Source organism: Protopterus annectens, chromosome 8.part0 (genome assembly GCF_019279795.1).
Source record: "Protopterus annectens isolate FY-2018-M chromosome 8.part0, PAN1.0, whole genome shotgun sequence".
Lineage (NCBI taxonomy): Eukaryota > Metazoa > Chordata > Ceratodontiformes > Protopteridae > Protopterus > Protopterus annectens.
This window is the reverse complement of record NC_056741.1, coordinates 1,807,381,162-1,807,402,067: the sequence shown is the minus strand read 5'-3', so window position 1 is coordinate 1,807,402,067 and position 20,906 is coordinate 1,807,381,162. Positions and strand designations below refer to the sequence as shown.

Genomic DNA, 20,906 nt, shown 5'->3' with positions numbered 1-20,906 from the left:
GCTGGGATCTGGAGACTGCTTTCTGTATTTTTTTTTTCCTAACTTTTCTTTCTTTCTTTCTCTCTTCTCCTTTTCTAGCTTTACCTTCTCACTGCACTCTGCTGGTTTGTTTTTGTCCTTGATCTTGGCTTTGTCTTGCTTCTTGGCTGGAGAGGACATAGCAGTGGATGAAGAGGATGCACCAGGAAGGGAAGACCATTTTAGTGGAGTAAGAAGACCTTTTACAATCCGTTTGTCTCTTCATGTCTGGAAAGGCCTAGTGCCAAAAGAGGCACAGGTTTTAAAATCTATGTGAAGATGGGCAATGCGCAAACAGTACACACACAGAGTATGTCTTGAAGCTGGATTTTGTTCCCTCATTTGGTACACTTAAACCGTTGACTGTCAGACATTTTGAAAACCCAAACTAACAGTACAGCAAAGATACCAAGAACACACCAAAAATACTGAGAATCAAAAATAGAGAGAAAGGCACACCAAAAAAACAGAGCAATCTTCCTATCTAGAGAGGAAGAAAAAACTATCTGAAGCTAAAGGCAACTACCCAATTCTAAACCATGAAATAAATCTTTTATTTATCAATATCTATATTTATGTATATCTATCTATATATATATATATATATATATATATATATATATATATATATATATATATACACGTGTCTGTGCGTGTGTGTGTGTGTGTGTGTGTGTGTATATATATATATATATATATATATATATATATATATATATATATATATATATATATATATATATAAATATATATATATATATATACACACACACACACACATATAATTTAGAGAGGAAATATATATATATATATATATATATATATATATATATATATATATATATATAAATATATATAGATATATATAGATATATACACACACACATAATTTAGAGAGGAAAAAACACAAGTAAAATAGAATCTGGAGAGACAAGTCTCTCTCGGTAGGAAAGGAGACGCTGATAAAAAAGTAAAGGATACACTTGCTGATGAACAGCCCTCATAGAACATGTCTAATGCCTTAGAAGGCAAATTAGATCTGAGGTACTAAAACAGAGTGGAGGAAATTTTAAGTTGGGGAGGATTTAGAGCCCTGGATCTGTAAAGCTTCAGAGATGGTGCCAAGGTCAGATCTGACTGGATCTGACAATCCATGTGTTGAATCAGACAAAAAGAGACAGCATCTGATCTACTGCTACAGTAAGTTTATTTACAACATCTGTACTATCTTCATCATTATATCATTGTTGCAGTGGCCTAGTCTATATGGGTAGACTACCAGAGCTTAGAAAGGAAGGGAGGAGGAAGTAGGGTTAGAGTCAAGAAGCTCCTTGAGAATAATCCTATCAAAACCTGCTCTGCACCTGGAAAAGTAATCTCATTTATAATGCTTTGTAAAAGTATGTTCAAATAATCAAGTTGCTGCCTCTAGAATACTTCTAGATTCCACTCCTTTCCAAATATCAAAGAAGAAGCCAAAGCCATGGTACAGTGATCTCTGACTTTGTCTGGAAGTGGCTTGTTATGGCTAGAGCAGCAAAAAACAATATCATGAGGCAACGATTTAGAACTGTCTCTTGATGCTGACTGTCCCTTTTTCTTACCTTCACACGAAAAAAAGACAGCTGATTGAAATTCCTGAAGATCTTAGACCAGTCAAGATAGCATCTGAGCTGCCTATGGACATCCAGAATGTGCAGAACCATTTCTGCTGCTTTTTTTTGGGGGGGGGGGGATCTGGGAAAAAGACAAGGAGATTACTAGTTTGTCAAAGTAATTCTGAAACCACTTAAAGCATAAAGGTAGGATTAGTTCTTAAAGAAACCCCATCCCTGTGAAAACTGAAGTAGGGCTGACTCATCTTTAATGTTTGTAATTCAGATGCTTTCCTAGCAAATGTCAGAGCAATGAGTAACTGGTTGAATACAGATCTATTTTTTTGCCACTGGAAGAAAAAATCTTGAACTGAGGTGTCCAGGAGGCATCCCAGGAAACTAATCTTGTGACATGAAGTCACCTTCTGTAAATTCTCTTGGAATCCCAGGCTGCGTAGGAGATCCCTTAACCAACTGAGAGGTCCTGGACATGCTTAAAAAGAATCTGCAAAAAAATAAACAAGTCATCTAAATATGGAAAAATGTGAATACCTTGCAGTCTGCAGCAAGCTATCAAAGTAGCTGGACACTGTAAATGCTCTTGGGCAGCCAATAGACCAAATGGTAATGCAGTGAACTAATACTGGGATCTAGACATATTAGAAACATCTGAAATCTGGATGTACAAGAATGTGTGATTATGCATCTTTTAAATATAGGGTTACTAGACAACTCAAATGGGGAATAAGGGGTAACAAGTTGTGAAGATACAGTATTTTGAACTTAGGAACTATCACTATAACAGAAATGAAAGATCCAAAACTGGTCTGCAAGAATCTTCTTTCAGCAGCACAGGGACAGGGACATCCTTGATAAAAACCTTCACCTGAGGAGGACGGACAGCTGATATTACCCCCTTCAGTTAAGCATATGTTAATCACCATGAGGGAAAGGAAGTCTTTAGTCTGACAGGTGAAGATGAATCCCCAGAAAGGGAGGGAAAGACTTCCACTGCCATCTGTAACCTTGATGGATTACTCTAAGAACCTATCTGTCTGAAACAATCTGTTGCCAAAGACAGAAATGGAGGTTCAGAGTTTCTGAAAGGGTGGTGGTACGGGGGGGGGGGGGGGTTGGAAATCCTTCATATAGTTAATCAGACATATTAGATTGTGCTTTATTCTGTGTGTGTGTGTGGGGGGGGGGTGCTTTCTTTTTGGAATCTCTCTTCCATTGTTTTAAACATTTGCTTTTCAGCAGCTTGCTGACACTGTTTTTTTGCTTTTTAAAGATGTTGTGGCAAACTTAGAGAAAGAGGGCTGAAAATCTGAGATGCCTTGAATCAACTTTCCCCTCTCATCAAACTTTTTAATAATCTCTGCAGTAAAGGGTCAAAAACTAGCTTCTCTATCCAATGAAGAATTCCAAATCTCATTTTTGACATCCTCTGGGAGGTACTTCGATGGAGGTATGGGCCTCCTTCAAAACTGACTATATTTACAGGTCTGCAATCATGGACTGTATTCATATTTGTTTACATCATCAGATCCAAATAAAAAAAAGAAGTTATGTACTCACCATAACATTCTATGTTTGTTGTCCATCTCTCCCTTCATTCTTACATGTGGTTTCAGAGCTGATACTTGGCTCCGACTGGGCCGATTGCAGAAGCTCGAAGTCTCTAAGTTGGCTTGTGGCAAGATAGGTATCCCACCATGCAGTGGTATCAACCCTCAGATTTTGTTTGCTGCTGACTGTAATAGAAAATAGTTATACAGTATCCTCAGGTAAAGGAGAAACAATAGTGAAAGTTCTCCAACATATAGAAGAGAGCAAAAAAGTTTCCTCCCAGGTCCTCTAGGATTATATGGACATGGGTAGGTGGGTGAGTTCATAAGAATGAAGGGCGAGATGGACAACAAATATAGAACGTTATGGTGAGTACATAACTTCTTTATGTTATGTTGTCCTATCTAGCCTTAATTCTTACATGTGGGGCAGCGTCCCTAGCACCTTTTTTCTTGGGTGTCTCACGGAAGGCCAAATCAAGTTCGTAATGAGTGATAAAAGTATTTGAGCTTGCCTATATGGTGGCTGCACAAATACTGTCCTTTGAAATTCTGGCTTGAAAATCTGTGGATGTTGCTACTGACCTGGTTGAGTGACCTTTAACTTTGAAGGGGAGCTCCTTGTTATTGGAGTATATAAACATTATGCAATTGGAAAGCCAATTAGATAATGTGATTTTAGAGACTGGCATACCTTTTCTTGCTTCTGAAAAGGATATGAACATTTGATCTGACTTCCTGAATTCTTTAATTCTGTGGAGATAGAACCTAAGTTGTCTATGCACATCAAGTTGGTGAAGTCTGTATTCTGCCTTGTTGGTATGGTTAGGAAAGAACACTGGAAGCTCAACAGATTGGTTAATAGTAGATTGAGAGCAAATCTTAGGGACAAAGGATGGGTTAGTTCAGAGAAAAACCCTGTCTTTATGGAAAATCAAATAGGGCGGATTGACTGATAACGCTTGTAACTCTGAAACTCTTCTAGCTGAGGTTATAGCTACCAGAAAAATCGTTTTCCAAGAGAGAAACTTTAGATCACATGTGGAAGAAGATTCAAAGGGTGGTGAAGTTAAGTGTGACAGGACAAAGTTTAAGTCCCATGGAGGGACAGGTTCATTAAATGGAGGTCTCAATAAGGAAGTGCCTTTCAAACATGCTTTGCATAGTCTATGTGCCATCAAGTTAGGTGTATGCTATCCTAAATGAAAATTGGAGATAGCTGCTAGCTGGACTTTAACTGTAGCAGCGGCTGTGCCTTGTTGAAAGAGTTCTGAAAGGAAATCCAAAATTGAAGAAATTGGGCTGGGAAGAGGTCTATGTTTTTGGTCTGGGCCCAGAAAGAAAATCGTTTCCATTTACTAGCATATAATTTTCAGGTAGAAACCTTATGAGAGGATATCAAAAGGTGTTTTATAGCTGGAGTGAAATCCTGAAGCCTGACTAAAGTCAGAAGTGGAGCAGCCAAGCTGTCAATTTGAGGGTGTGGAGAGAAGGAGGGAGAGTTCCCGACATATGTGTCAGCACATCTGGAACTGGGTCCAGGACCCATGGATCCTCCAGTAGATGAGGCCCGAGAAAAGGGGAACCAAATCTGATGAGGCCAATATGGAGCAATGAGAATCATCTTGCTTCCAAAGGACTTTGCTTTCTGAATGACTTAATATGAGAGGAAATGGGGTAAAAGCATTTAGAAGTCCCGAGGGCAAATTGTGAACAAGTGTGTCTCTCCCGGAGGGGGGATTAGGGCAAAGTAGCTGCTGCATTTGGTGTTCATAGGACTGGCAAAAAGATCACAGCAAGGCTGGCCCCATTTGTGTAAGATCTCTTCCTCTGTATTCTGATTCAGAGACACTCGTGAGGAATCAATATTGCCCTGCTGAGCTTGTCGGCTATCACATTGGACTTCCCCGGGATGTGCATTGCCACTAGAAAGCATTGAGAAGAGATTGCCCACTGCCAAACTCTCAGAGCCTCTCAACAAAGTGGGTATGATCTGGTTCCTCCCAGTTTGTTTATATACCATACCAGTGACATATTGTCTGACTGGATTGTAATCTTCCCTAGAGGAAGAGAGTTGTGGAATGCTTGCAACGCCAGAAGGACTGCTCTCATCTCTAAAACACAGATGTGCAAATGGGCCTCATGTTCTTGCCATATACCTTGGACTGTCTTTCCCGGGTAACACCCCCCCCCACCCCCACCCTATCTGGGAAGCATCCGTGGTCACAGTAGCAACAGGTTGATGTGGAACGAATGGTCGCCCAATGGTCACCTCTTTGGACTGACTCCACCAATGAAGATCCTTCTTGCAAGTTTCTGTTATTATGATTGGGTGAGATAGAGGAAGTTTCTAAAATGACCACTGGAAGAATAGTAACCACTGTAGAATTCTCATATGCATCCTGGCTAAGGGAACAAGGGTTATGGTTAAGGCCACTGTTCTCAGTAGTTTGAGCACTATCTTTGCCTTGACCTTGTGCTTGGGAAGAAGAAACAATATCTGTTGTTTGAGATTCACAATTCTGTCAGCGGGAAGACACGCCATCATTGAAACGGTGTCTATTTCTGCACCTATAAATGTAATATGCTGACAGGGCAACAAGGCAGATTTTTGCAAGTTTACTGTAATGCCCAGCTGAGCACAAATGTGTACGGTCATGTCTCTGGCCTGTTGAAGTAGATACTTGGTGGTGGCAGTTAGGAGCCAGTCATCCAGGTACAGAAACACTCGGAATCCAAGACGTCTCAAGTGAGCCATTACTACTGCCATGCATTTGGTGAACACCCTGGGGCTGTAGTGAGACCAAAGGGCAGAGCATGAAACTGATAGGGACTGGCTCTCAGCCAGAAGCTTAAGTGACTCCTCGATGGTCTGTCAATTTTTATGTGGCAGTATGCATCTTGGAGGTCTATCGAGGACATCCAATTGTCTTTCCTTAAAAGAGGGAGTATCGACTGCAGTGTCACCATTCAGAACTTGGACTTCTTTACTGGTTAGTTTACTTTGCTGAGATCCAATATGGGCCTCCAGTCCCGTTCTTTTTGGTACTAAAAGGAATCTCAAATAAGTTCCGAATCCTATCTGGTCTGCAGGGACGGTCTGGATGACTCTTTTGTTTATCAACGTTTGGATTTTATGGTTGCCTGATCCCTGAGATTGGGTGGAACATCCGGGATTTTTTTGGTTGGGGGGGTAGGAAAAGGGCATGGAGTATCCTCTGGATATTATGTTTTGTACCCACTTGTCTTTTGTGATGTTGTGCCAGGCTTCTGGGTACAAAGACAAACGTCCCCCGACTGGCTCCAGAGTGGCACAGTTAGGCCTCCTTTCAGGAGCAGTGATAGGGACATTCGTGAAAGGAATCACGGTCATCCTGGTTCTGCGGACCCCCTCTGCCTCTAGGACGATGTCTACCATTATTTCCTCCCCCTCTGCCCCTGGGGAAGGAACCACCTCGTGCGTCTGAGAAAAATCTCTGGGATTTCTTGAACCACATCTTCCCGCCATTCTGCCCTTTAGGGTAGGGTCTTGAAGGGACGGAAAAATGTACTCCAACAGCAGAGAGAGTTTTCCCCTCCTGCTCGCATCTGGTAAATGTATCCTTAACTTTCAGTCCAAAAAGTGAGGAACCGTCAAAAGGGGCATTAGTGAAGGTAAACTTAAAGGGTTCCACAAAGTTACACAAGCGCATCCAGGAGTGTCTCCTCAGGGAAACTCCTGATCCCGCTGCCCTACTTGCTCCATGGACAGATGTGGATGTCTCTGCAAGCTCCTCCTTGGTGGCTGCTGCCACCACCAAAGCATCTACCGGCACACCTTTTGTCAAGCAATCCTTTATTTGGGGGCTAACAGAAACTTGTTTGGCCTCCTAGGGACTGGGTCCATGGTGTCAGGTGATTCCCACGCCTTTTGATTAAGTCCATGAGCTCGTTGAAAGGCAGAGACACCCAAGAGGCTGAAGGTTGAGATCTGAAAGCCTTCAGGTACACTGACTCCTGCTCAGAAGGGGTGATGGTAGTCCAGTTGCCTCTCTGTTTTAAGATCTCAAGGATATCTGCAAAGGAGATATCATCAGAGGACAACCGTGGGGACCCTTCTGACTCCTCGAAGTCAGTGTCAGAGGTGACAGACTTATCAGGAGAGTCTACATGCTTCCTCTTGCATGTTTTCTTCCAAGAGGCTCCTCAGAAGGGTATTCTGGGGAGGTCTCTGAAGAATGGAGACCACCCAGAGGGTGTTCCTGAGGCTGCGGATCTCTGCTGTCCTGTGGATAGGGTGGCACCAAGACAGAGGTTGGTGCTTTTGGGGGAAGAACATCAGCATCCTTGTGTAAAGCTGTAGATTTGTCCAGCACACTCCTCATCAGCTCAAAGGCTGACTCCCCCAGTTCCGAGGACATGACTGGTTCCGAAGAAGCAGAAGACGAGCTCAGGTGGGCCGACGCACCGAGGGGTAGACTCAGAACCTAAGAGGCTTGGGTCCGAGAATCTCCCTCGGGGCCGACTGGTGAACTTCGGCTCCTAGATACTACGGACGGCACCGAGAGTGTCAGAGCAGTTATCAGTTCCGGAAAGGCCTCATGGGGTGCCAGAGTCGAAGGTTCTACTGCAAGTGGTACTGGATATTCTGGCTCCAATAGACCGGAATGTCTCGGAGGAGGAACAGTAGTGGCTGACAAAGATTTGGACAGCTCCAAGGCCAGTTGGGCAGGAGCCGAGAGCAAATTTGCCAGCCCCGGTGCCTTCAAGAGTCTGCGCACCATCCTCTCCACATCTTCATCCAAAAGGCTCCTAGAGGACCTGGAAGAAAGGGTTGGAGAGCGAGATCTTTGCAAAATATGTGATCTCAGAGTAGGGGAGGCCAGTGGAATATCTGATGACCGGCTCTGAGCTAAAGAATCCTTTTCTGGCTCTGAAGTACTTGGGGCAGATATAGGCATATCAATTGTAATAACCTCAATCGGTTCTGAAGGCCGTGGAACCAATGAGGTGGGAATCTTGGTAGTTTTTGAAATTTTCTCAGGAGGTCCAGATTTCTCAGAGGACACTGGAGATGGCCTTTTCACAGTCTTTTCTTTCCTGCTAGAGGGAGACTTTGTAGATTGTGAGGAAGAAGAATTACCTAAATCCTCCTCATAGGACGGTTTCAGGAGACCTTTCAAAATCAATTTGTTTTTCCTTTCTTGAAGGACTCGAGCTAAAAGATTGACAAAATGTACAAGTCTCTTGTAAGTGAATGGCCCCCAAACAGTAGACACATACACTATGTCCGTCCGTTATGGACATTTTCTGAGTGTATTTCTGACATTTTTTAAAACCCGAAGGTTGATGATCCTTTTCTTTCAACTCCTTAGACATAACTGCAGAAAAACCTATAAGGTACAAAAAACGGGATTAGTTAAGTCCTCTAACTAAAATACGGTAAGCCCTGTAATTTAAACACACGCTATCAAAACTAATAGAGAGCCAACAAGGGCTCAACAGCAAATACTAACTATAGATAATCTAACTACCACTACGGAATACCGACAAACAGGCCTGCGGAAAAACGTTGGCCAAACAGCTGAAAAACCAGTGACAACTATTTAACAATAAACTATTATCTAAATAACATTAATTCTAACTTGATTCTAAATAACAGTATTCTAACTAACTAAGAAAAAACAAGCTACAGATATGAAAAAATACAGAAGAAAGGTTAAACTTAGCCACAGCCAAGAAGAGCACTTCTGAACTCGTAAAGCGGCAAACAAGATCTGAGGATTGATACCACTGGATGATGGGATACCTACCTTGTCACGAGCCAACTTAGAGACTTCGAGCTTCTGTAATCAGCTAAGTCAGCTGAGTCGGAGCCGAGGATCAGCTCCGAACCCACATGTAAGAATGGAGGCGAGACAGGACAACATAACATCTAAAGTTCTAAACCATGAAGAAAACATGTCTAAAATGACATCTTTAGATTACCAAAATATTTCAGAAAAGGGGTGGGAATGGATATAAAACTAAAAACATAAAAAACAGTAACAGAAAGTGCCAAAAACAAACAAAAAAAGAATATAAAGAACAGGACAAGAAAAAAAAGGGAAAATAACAGAAACCCCACAATTATAGTGTTAAATATAGAAAATACCTGTTAATTAAAGTTTGACACATGAATGATTAAAAAGAAGCAAATTTAAGCCAAAACATGGAATGTTATCAATGGTAACTTAAGACAGCAGACAATGTACATGATGGTTTACAAATCTCCAGAAAAAGTGGGAGAGAGAGAGAAAGAGAAACCCAAGTTCTGTAACACAGAACTAGAAACAGCTGTGCATCTTGTTGCTGGATGCAATATGCTAATGGTTGAGGGTCTGCATACTGAATGGCACAACAATTGGATAAGACTGTTTCACTGGGAATTGTGTACACACTACAGCATACAGGTAGCTGAATATTAACCACATAGAATTACTGAAAATGAAAAAGTTATGCTCTCATAGGATCAACAGTTAAGAAAGCAAGAAAACCAGATATAGTACTCAGAAAAAGGACAAATGTATCAGTAATCATTGAAATAGCCATACATAGTGATTATAGTGTCCTACATAATAGGAGATACAAAATCATTAAATACCAGGATATGCAAGCAGAAACTAGAGTAATATGGGATAAAGACATACATGTAGTTCCATAATAGTAGCAACAGTTAATAAAAAAAAAAATTTCAAACTACTGAAATATGCTGTTGATACATGTAACTCCACGTATACTGCGAGTGCTGTGATAGGTACCCTTGGCAAACATCAAAGACTTATTTCATGAATTCTAGTCACACCATGATTCAGGAATGAGTTTCATTACTTTGACTATATTAGAAACCCAAAGTATTTGGAGAAATTAAAAAAAAACAGAAAATGTTGCAATAAAATGTATCTTAGTTATTATGTTTAACTTGCTGTGATGTTTACAAAAAGGCTGCAAAGAACCTGTCAGGTACAAGAAAAATACATACACGGATATGGTTTGATATACTGGGACACCAGAAAGCATGCATTTCAAAATATTTCTACAGAAATATTCAGCTGTTCATATCTCTGTCATAAATACTCAGTAAGCCAAGGCAATAATAGCGTGTATGAATGTATTCTGGTTAAAGATACATTTATTTTCTTTATCACATACAAATCATATCTGTATGGCTATTTCACTGTCTTTCTAGTTGCCCGCCTCTTATGTTAATCTGACCATATATCTAATTTCTCTCTACTTTCACTGGCTTATGTGAGTAATCACAAAATCATCATTTTTGAAATCCCACCCCTTGAATTATTTAAATTTATTGGCCATCCTACAGTATTTCATAGTAACAAATTACAAAAGTGACCACCCCTTTCAATCCATCTTGCTGTTTTAAAAATAGTAACTCTCCACTAAACCTTAACTTTTTAAATAGGTAAAACTCAAGTTACCTACTTTCACATCTAACTTCTGTAGTGCACACTGCAGAGTGCATTCTTTTCAATCTTACCTTTAAGCATCCCTGTGACTAGCACTTTCTCTAATTAATACCTGCTGGAAAGCACTAGGAAGCCTTAAACTCATACAAACACTGAACTCTCCTTGTTAATAAGGAGAAATTAATAGTAGGCACTAAACAGCCTATAATTGCAAAGTACCTTGCTAAGGAAACAGCTCCTGTACTTTACAAAGAAAAAAAAAAAAGCCCCAAACCAGGCATATCCAAAGGTCAGCTTACGGTGATTTCTCCTGTCCACCTGGTGAATCTGGGCATACTGGGGCAATGCAGCAATTGCCTCATGTACACAGACAACCCTCTCCTCCTACCACCCAACACTACAACCTGTGAGAGATGCACTTACATAGCCAAAATGGAAGCAAAGCTCTCTCCACCCAAGATTGTGCTGAACAGTCAAGAGGAGAAGGTTAACACCCACACTACACCTCAAGCAACACATAGCCCTTCTAAACCCGCACCACCAACACCCACATATAGCAACACTAAATCCACATATGCAGAGGCCCTTAACTGTAACCTGCCCAAGCAACAAAGACCTCTGAAGCTGAAATGCAAACAAACACCAGTCACAACCAATGTGTCACATAGTTCACAACACCAGTGTGCCACCCAGCAACAGCCCCTAAGGCAAGACAATGTACCTAACACTTTAGTCATAGGTGACTCTATAGTCCGGCACACTGATGTCCCTCTCACCAGGTTGAATAAGGAGAAAATTACAGTCAGCTGCCTGTCGGGTGCCAGGATTCGCCACATAACGCATGCACTCAAGTCACTCCACAACAAGTACAAATATGACTCTGTCATTGTCCATGTTGGAGTGAATGACTTGAGACGTACCTCCCTGGACTACATGAAAAGAGACATGGAAGAGCTCTCGGATCATGTGGCCCAGGCAGGTATGACCCTAGCCCTGAGTAGCATCCTGCCTTCGCCCAGAATGATACCGCAATATAAGGATAAAATGATTGACTTCAACAATTGGCTAAGCTTATGGTGTCATTCAAAGGGGATCCAGTATCTGTCTGCCTGGGATGACATGATTGACAGACCATGATGCTTTGCCAGAGATGGTCTGCACCTGTCGCCCCTGGGATTCAGGTTACTGGCTAAGGCTCTTGCCACCCCTATAGTGCCTTTTTTAGGTAAACTTCAAAGGACAAAACCACCACCGTAACAGGTACAAGCATGCAAAATCTGAAGGTAATGCTACTCAATGCTAGAAGTCTAAACCTCAAAATGCACTCTCTCGAGGCACTCCTAAAAATGGAGAACATCGATATCTGTGCAGTAACTGAGACCTGGTTCAAGGCTCCAGAGAGTACCCCTGCAATACCAGGCTACAACTCTTACCACACTTTTCGGCCACCAAACCAGGACCGAAACACTAAAGGTGGAGGAGTGTCAATATTCACCAAGGATATTCACACCACCAGGCTAGTTGGCCAACACAATGTGTCTGAAATTCTCCAAGAGCAACTAACACTAGGTAAGACTGCAATCCAAATTGTAGCTTGCTACAGATCCCCCACCATACCCCAAGATTCTCACTACACCTTTTTAAACATACTGGAAAATATTAAGATAGAACCAAACACCCTAATACTGGGTGATTTTAACTACCCTGCCATTAACTGGGAAAACTACTCATGTCCCAACACCTTTGCTAACGGTTCTTGGAATTCATAAATTCCAACGCCCTGGATCAACTAATCCATAGTCCCACCAGGGGCTCCAATATCCTAGACCTGGTCATTACCAACATGGCAAATCAATGCTCCATACCTATGGTCACACCCTCGTTAGTCAGGTCTGACCATAAGCTAATCACCCTTAACATCCACATCCCACCCCCACCCCCCAGTAAAGAAACCACCATAAAAACTTCTCCAAAGCCAACTTCATGCTACTCAAGTCAGAAGTGACAAACTTCATGACACCCATGCAGATGGGAACTGAAAGTTCAACTGCTGAATCCTACACTAAGGCACTGTACGAGCACATCCACTCATGCATGAATCGTGCCATCCCAAATAGAACCAAAATGCTCTCATCCAAAAAGGAAGCCAATCTGGTGGTCCCCTGCCATAAACAAACTTTACAACAAAAGGAAGAAACTTTTGCAGAAAAGAGGAAAATCCCAGGATGCAAAAAACTCCCTTACTAGCCTCAGTAAGAAACTGAGATGCCTCATAAAATCCTCCAAAGCTAGTTATGAAAATAAAATTGCCAAAGATTCCAAAGACAACCACAAAGCATTCTATAACTATGTCAAGAATCTAAATGGCAATGCTCAGATCTGCTCTGAGCTAAAACAGAATGGCAATAAATATACTGATCCAAAGGACATTGCCAATATCCTGGCAGATCGATTCAGTGCCAGCTTCACCCCCCTCTCACCCCCTAAATGGCCCATCTCAATACCGGAAGATTGCCAAATTCCAGTAATAACGGCCACACAGGTACAAAACGCACTCTCTAAATGCAAGAATACAGCATCCATGGGACCAGATGACATCCCGGGCTGTGTACTACATGAACTACAATATGAACTGGCACCCTAAGTGTCATGTTTAATCATAGCCTCACCTCAGGTTTCGTGCCCACTGGGTGGTGCAGAGCTACAGTTATCCCAATTCACAAGGGGGGATCCACCTTGGATCCTGGAAACTACCGTCCCATCAGTCTGACAAGCCTTATCTGCAAGGCCATGGAGCGTATTATCATGGAACTTATAAACAAAGACATTGGCAACCTTCAAACACTGGACCCCACCCAGTTTGGGTTTGTGAAGGGCCGATCTTGTCTCCTGAACCTGATTGACTTCTTTGAATCAGTCTCCAGAGCCATGGACAAGGGTAAGGTGGTCCACACAGCCTATCTAGACCTTGCCAAGGCCTTTGACACCATCCCCCACTCTGGAATCATAGATAAACTTACTAAGTTGGGTATTAATCCCTATGTCACCCAATGGGTTGCTAAATGGCTTACTGATAGAACCCACACTGTAAAAGTAGCCGACTCCAAATCCAGCTCCAGACAAGTGACAAGTGGAGTACCTCAGGGTTCAGTCCTGAGGCCGCTCTTGTTTGGCATCTACTTCTCTGAAGTACAGGTCAACACTAAGGGACTCTGGCTAACAAAGTTTGCAGATGACTGCAAACTGGGAGCCATTATTGAATCCCCAAATGATGTGGATACTCTAAAAAAGGGCCTTACAGAAACAGATGCTTGGTGCCAGAGCAATGGGCTCAAGCTCAATGCCAAGAAATGTATTGTTATCCCCTTTGGGAAAAACATGTATCCATGAATTACCATATAGGTGGCAGTACACTAAACACAGAAAGTGTGATAAGAGACTTAGGGACACAGGTGGACAGTGGTCTCACCTTCGATAACCACATCGCCACAACAGTCAGGAAATCCTTCTATGTGGCACACCTCATCACGAAGGGCTTTTCATCCAGAAAAAGGAGGTCATTGTCCCACTGTACTCATCCCTCATTAGACCCATTATAGAATACAACGCCCCATTTGGTATGTACCTCTCAAGACATCTGCAACAACTGGAAAGGCCTCAGAAATACCTCACTAAAAGAATCACAGGCCTAAAGCAGATGCCCTACGCTGAGCGACTTTAAAAACTCCAGCTATACTCTGTCGCATATCGTCTACTCAGAGGCGATCTCTGCTTAACATACAAGGCCATGTCAAACCCAGAGCTGTTGGACATGCTACACTTAAAGAAATCCCAATCCCTCAGAGCTACACGCTCCAGGGATCTAAACCTTATCATCACAATAAACAAAACATGCTGGAGGGATAGGTTCCTGACCCAGAGACTCCCCAGACTCTGGAACAGATTGCCCATACATGTCAAGCAGAGTGCCTCTTTGGACCTCTTCAAGAGGAACCTTGACGTTTGGATGGGAGAAAGGAAATTCACTCCAGGGATCACGTCAGTCGCCCTGCTAGACAGGAGTCCAGGAAAGTAAATAATGTGGGAAGAAATAGCCAGGGAATTGTTATGGCTAGGCTTGTATAGGCCCTAGGGCTGATAGCCTAGTACCAACCTATGAACCTATGAACCTATGAACCTCAGACAAGAAAGACAGAGGCCAAGGATGAATATTGTTTAGCCTACAGACACGTGACAGTTTTGGCTGATGGTACACTAGATTTTTACACAAATACTACCTTTTCTAACGCTAGCATGGGATAGTTACTGGCAGCGAAAAACAAAGAGAACTGAGAAGTGTGTCATATCTCTTGTCATCCACTGTCATATTGCATTAGTGCATACTTTTTGTATTTCTACATTCATGCTTTGTACTCTTAGACCTGAATTTAGCAGATCACTAAATAAATCTTCTCAGTTAGCTAAAATATGTGAAGAATTAAACACTTGATAAACACAAGCATGAGCATCATACCTGAAAGTGGAGCTCCATGCACAATGATACTAATGCCTCTTCGGTTCCGTGCTGCTAGTCCTTCTGGGGAAAGGTCGATCCCAAGGTGCCTGGCTATTGCTTTGGAGACTGGGTTACTCTCAAGCTCTCCAACTCTGGTGTTAATGCTGCTTCTGCCACTCACTGTTCTGTCAACTGCACAGCAAAATGCATAACAGTCATATCAGTTGTGTTATACTGAAACTTCTGATAGGACTACACACGAAAATGAGCAAGTGAGCACTGAATTTACATTCTGGCATTACCATTGCCCAAAGATGTATAGCTTCTCTATCACAGCTGTCTCTTTAGCCTTTAACTAGAAGGCTAATAATATCTTAAGTGAAACTTGAATACATCAGTTAATCTCCTGTTGCATCGATACTACATTTATTTTTTTCCAACTTTCATTTTATTGTATTGTTCAATATTTAATGTACAAAAATATACAAAATTACATTTCTTTATGAACAGGTAACAGTGATATGACAATTAACAAATTAATGCCTTTTAACTTCTAGTCTTTAATTAATAAAATTCTAGTGTCTAAAGAGACAGGTTCACATGTACATATAAATTGAATGTTTGGAGTAAAACAGGCATAAATTTAGAAATAAGTGATAAGTAACAGGATCCATTTACACATAATATATACAACTATTTACATATAGTGCTACAAGTTACTGAATAATCACTTCATTACTATGAAGGTCAGAAATGAAACTATCAGAGACTACTATCTGTTAAAACCTCATAAGGAAGAGACTTCCAATGTGTTCATGGTATAACTTATTTCAAAATGTGTTCTATGATAAGATTCCAAAAACTGAGATGTTTTATGAGCTTAGTTTGTGAGATATGATATATTTAGAGGCCATGTTAGTAAAACTTTTTCTCATAAGGAAGAGATTTCCAAAAACTACGGAGGGAAAGGTTGACAGATGTGTTCATGGTATAACTTATTTCAAAATGTGTTCTAGGATAAGATTCCAAAAATTGAAACATTTTATGTGCTTATGTCTGTTACCTACAATCAGTTTGTGAGATATGATATATTTAGACGCCATGTTAGTAAAACCCTTTCACTCTATTTTTGACCTGTCAAGCCAGTTTTGAGTATTGTACAGTTTGACTAACGCAAATAGAGCAATCAGGATTTTTAAGTCAGATCTGGGCATATCGACTGGACTCACATGCAATATAGCAAATTCCCAAGATAGGGTAGATTTCCTGTAGCCCATTTTCTGAAGTTTGATCCTTAATGAGTTCCATAGGTTCTGTGCATATTTGCAGTACCAGAGAATATGCAAAAGGTCAGCCAGCTGCGATGGACAAAAAGGGCAAAGAGGAAAATTGCTTGGGAAAAAATTATTTAGAAGTTCTGGTGTATAGTAGGCATTATTGTTTATCATTAACTGGGTATACACAAGCTTCTTGAAGGGGTAGAATTTGTGTTGTTAAAAGCACGAGAGAATTGAACATCAATTAAATTAGGATTTGAGTCCTTCCAACAGTGAGTGTATGTAAGAGAAAATTGGTATTTAATAGCAGAGATTAGCTTGTATGAAGCCGATAACATCTTGTTTTTGACTTTTAAAAATTTCATTAGGGATTGTGCAAGATTTACTTCTTCCTCTACACCATCTGGGATGCCTCTAACAGAGGACACCAGTTCTTTAATTTGCCTCAGTATTGTGGTATATCTGTTACTTAAGTTGAGATTAATTTTAATACCGCTTAAGGAATTGTCCTTCAGTCTATAGGAGTCCCAGACAATATAGCTTTTGATTTCGGGAAATTGGTCTAAGTTTACCATTTTGTTGCCTAATTTCAGGTTTGGGTTTAGATGGACTGGTTGCAGAAGGACAAGTGCATTCTCTAGATTTGAAAAAGAAGGGAGATTTTGAAATGATTTGATTTTATGTTTGATTAGATTATGTATTTTAGTGTCCTTTAGTATGAATTTATCCATGAAAGGTAAGGATTTAGGGTTTATGTTAAGTGTTTCGACATGAGCATACCGTAGTTTGAGCCATTGTGGAGATTGGGTTAAGTTATTGGGGTTATGGTTGGCAATTAAAGGATTCAACTGGCACATATAATGTTGTAATATAACTTGAAATCCGGAATACCCAGTCCTCCCTTGCTTTTTGGGAGCATTAGTTTTGGTAGAGCAATTCTTGGGGTTTTTGGAAACCAGATACATTTAATTAGAGTTTTATTGAGTCTCTTAAAGAAGTTGATAGGGATAATAGAGTTGGTTACATTAAATTGATATAAAATTTTGGGAAGGATATTAATTTTAATCATTGTTATGCTGGACAAGATGGGAAACGTCATGTTTTTACATCTATCCAGGTCATGTTCAATATTCATCCAAGTTTTAAGAAGGTTATTTTGAAAGGAACTCTTTTGATTATGTTCAAACCTTATACTTACGTACTGGAAAGTATATTTTAATTTAATTGCAATGTCTGGAAAAGGAGACGAGTTGTGTCCTATTGGGTTAATTGGGAAGATAAGCAATTTGGAGGGGTTGGGTTCATAGTTAGAGGCTTTTGAGACTATATCAATAATTTTTAAGATTTTATTTAAATCAATGTTAGGTAATTGGAAGTATATATTGATAATAGCAGATTGTTGTTCAGTACCCTGGGAATATGATGAAAGGTTCTCTGTGATAGATAAATAAATAAGGGTTCAATATAAATGTTAAAGATATATGGTGAAAGGGGGCAACCTTGCCTTGTACCATTGATTAATTTTATCCTGTTAGAGCAGGATTTGTTAATGAATAGTGTGGCATATGAAGAGTTATAAAGTGTTTTAATTATGTTTATGAATGTGTTTGGAATACTGAAATGCTGTAGAGTCAAGAACAAAAAGTCTAAGTTAACTCTGTCAAATGCCTTAGAGGCATCAAGTGCTAAAAGATATCTGGGCAGCTTCTCCTTCACCAAAAGCTGCATAACTAATTTAACATGAGGGTGTTGTCCCAAGTCTATCTCCCCTTCATAAAACCTGACTGTTCTGGGGATATAATTGTGGGTAGAACTTTTTTAAGCATATTTGTTAATATTGTGGAAAATATTTTTATATCTACATTTATAAGAGATATTGGTCTGTAATTTGTTGGATTAGTTTTGTCAGTGTTGGGATTATGAATAAAGATAGTTTTGGAATTGTTCAGGTACAAATCTTTGAAACCAAATTTGCTAATGTGAGTGAAGACTTTAAGAAGGACAGGGATTAGTTTGGGAGCAAATGTTTTGTAGAAGTTTGATGTAAAGCCATCAGGACCTGGGGCCTTGTTTCTATGTAGGCTTTTAATTGTGTCAGCAACTTCTTCTGGTATGAAGGGGGCTTCCAAGAGCTCAACTTGATATTTTTCTTATTTTTAATTTAAATTTAATATTATTAAAGAAACTGTTATAGGTCTCTGAGGAGAGTGCATCTTGGGGTCCGTATTGTTTCCTGTATATCTTTTCAAATATAAGCAGTATTTCTTGGTTGGTAGTAAACAGTTCATTATTATAAGTAATTTGCAAGGTAACTGGGGGATTTTGATGAATGTTTATAAGTCTAGCAAGGAATTTCAAGGGCTGCTATGCCCATTCTGAATAATTAGCGAGGAATTTCATTTCCAGGAAAGAGAGGTTTTGTGAGTGGAGTAGGTAAAACTCCTTTTATTGGTTTAAAGGTTGGTTTTCTAACTCTGGTGTGACATTCACTTGAAGTGATTTTTCAGTTTCCTGGATTTTGTGTTTTATACTACTTACTTTTTGTTTAGAGAATTTTTTATAATACAAGGCTTTCTGCATCAGTAGACCCCTGATTTTTGGCTTTACTAGCCACCCACAAAACATCTAGTGTAATGTCTATGGTTGAAAAACTGGTTTTCAGTTCTTCTACTTCCTTATTAATTTTTTTACAACTTCCTCTTTATTGAGGAGATTTGGATTTAAAGACCAAGTCTAGAGGTTGCTAGCTTTTGGGTTTTTTTTCAGAGGGATATTTTTTAGGGTTATCTTAGAATGGTCAGATAAGAATCTAGGGCTGGCTGAGTACATGATCTCTTTGTTTAGTAGGGAATATGAGATCAAGAAAAAAATCAATCCTGGACCATGATTTATAATATGGGGAGTAGAGAAAGAAATGATGTCTTACCAATAATGTTCCATCTGTGTTGTTCATCTTCTTTCATTCATCACTGTCGGGTTCAGTTCCGAGCCCTCGGAACCGAGTCGGCCTTTTTACCAAGCTCGTCCCACCCAAAACCTCTCGAGCTAAGCTTCTACCCAGAATGCCTTTCTCCCTGTTACCTCAGATCGAGTTTGCTAAGGATAAAGAAGTAAAGCTGAGGCCACCTCTGCGCAAACATCCTAGGGCACCACTTTGACCCAAAGCATCCCCTGGGAACCTTTGGGAGGAAGGAAGGGGGGAAGTGATGAATGAAAGAAGATGAATAACACAGATAACGAAGTTATGTCTTACCATAACGTCCCATCTGTATTGTTGATCCCCTTTCAGTCATTATGCATGGGTATCGGTTCTGTGCTCGGAACCGAGCAGGCCATTTTCCAAGCTCGCGTCAGCTTCAAACTCTCGAGTTAAACTCTTACCCACAATCCCACTCTCCCTGTTACCTCAGATTGAGTTTGCAAGTTAAAGAAGGTAGAGGCTACCTCTGGTCAAATAACCTAAGAAAACCGGATGGTGAGATCCACTAGAAACCACAGGAGGGGGAAGGAGGGAGGGTCGTAATGACTGAATGAGGATCAACAATACAGATGGAATGTTATGGTAAGACATAACTTCTTTATCTGATATGTTTAATCCTTGTTCATTCCTTACACATGGGACAGAGTCCCCAGCTACCTCTATTCCTGGGAGGCCCTCATGGAAGGACATTTCTGAGCACTACAGAACCAAAAGATGCTCTTCCCCTGGAGGCCAAATCCAATTTGTAAGGATTGATGAAGGTATGAGGTGTAGCCCAAGTTGCAGCTGCACAGATAACATGTAACAAAGCTCTGGCATGGAAGGCATGGAAGGCAGTAGAAGTTGCCACCGACCTAGTTGAATGAACTTTCATGGTAGTAGGCAATGAGATATTATGTTGTGTGTAAATAAAGGTGACACAGTCCTTCAACCATCTAGCTAATGTGACCTTAGCAAAAGCAGATCCTAATCTAGATCCAGAAAAGGCCAAAAATAACTGGTCAGATTTACAAAAGGGTTTAGTCCTGTTTAAGTAAAAATGGATTTGCCTGTGTATATCTAGGGTATGTAAGCAATACTCTCCTCTGAATGGTTGGGAAAGAAAACTGGCAATTCAATGACTTGATTAATGGACATCACTTTAGGAAGAAATGATGGAATAGTTCTCAGAGACACTCTATCTCTATGAAAAATCAAGTAAGGACTCTTGATACATAAAGCTTGAAGTTCAGAAGTATGCCTGGTAATAGCGACCAAAAACAAGGTTTTCCATGACAAATACTTGAGGTCGCAAGAAGAGGCTGGTTCAAAATGTGCCATTGTCAGAGCTTGTAGAACTAATGATAAATCCCATGGTTGAATAGGCTCTCTAAAAGGTTGCTTCAGATGATTCACACCTTTTATGAAGGTCTTGCACAATTTATGGGGCATAGGAGAGGAATCTTGGACACCCTCATGAAAATTAGAAATTGCAGCCAAATGAACTCTAATGGTAGAGGCCGATAGACCCAATTGAAACAGGTCGGCC

At 40.6% G+C, this 20,906-nt stretch overlaps 1 protein-coding gene across 1 annotated transcript in view; it reads right to left on the bottom strand.

The window, feature by feature from the left end:
- The window catches only part of HYDIN (HYDIN axonemal central pair apparatus protein), a 6,673,197-nt gene that overhangs the window by 3,192,019 nt on the left and 3,460,272 nt on the right, over positions 1–20,906 (bottom strand). The window contains exon 38 of the mRNA XM_044079523.1: positions 15,140–15,313. Coding sequence (XP_043935458.1) covers positions 15,140–15,313 — 174 coding nt within the window. The remainder of the gene's footprint in view (positions 1–15,139; positions 15,314–20,906) is intronic.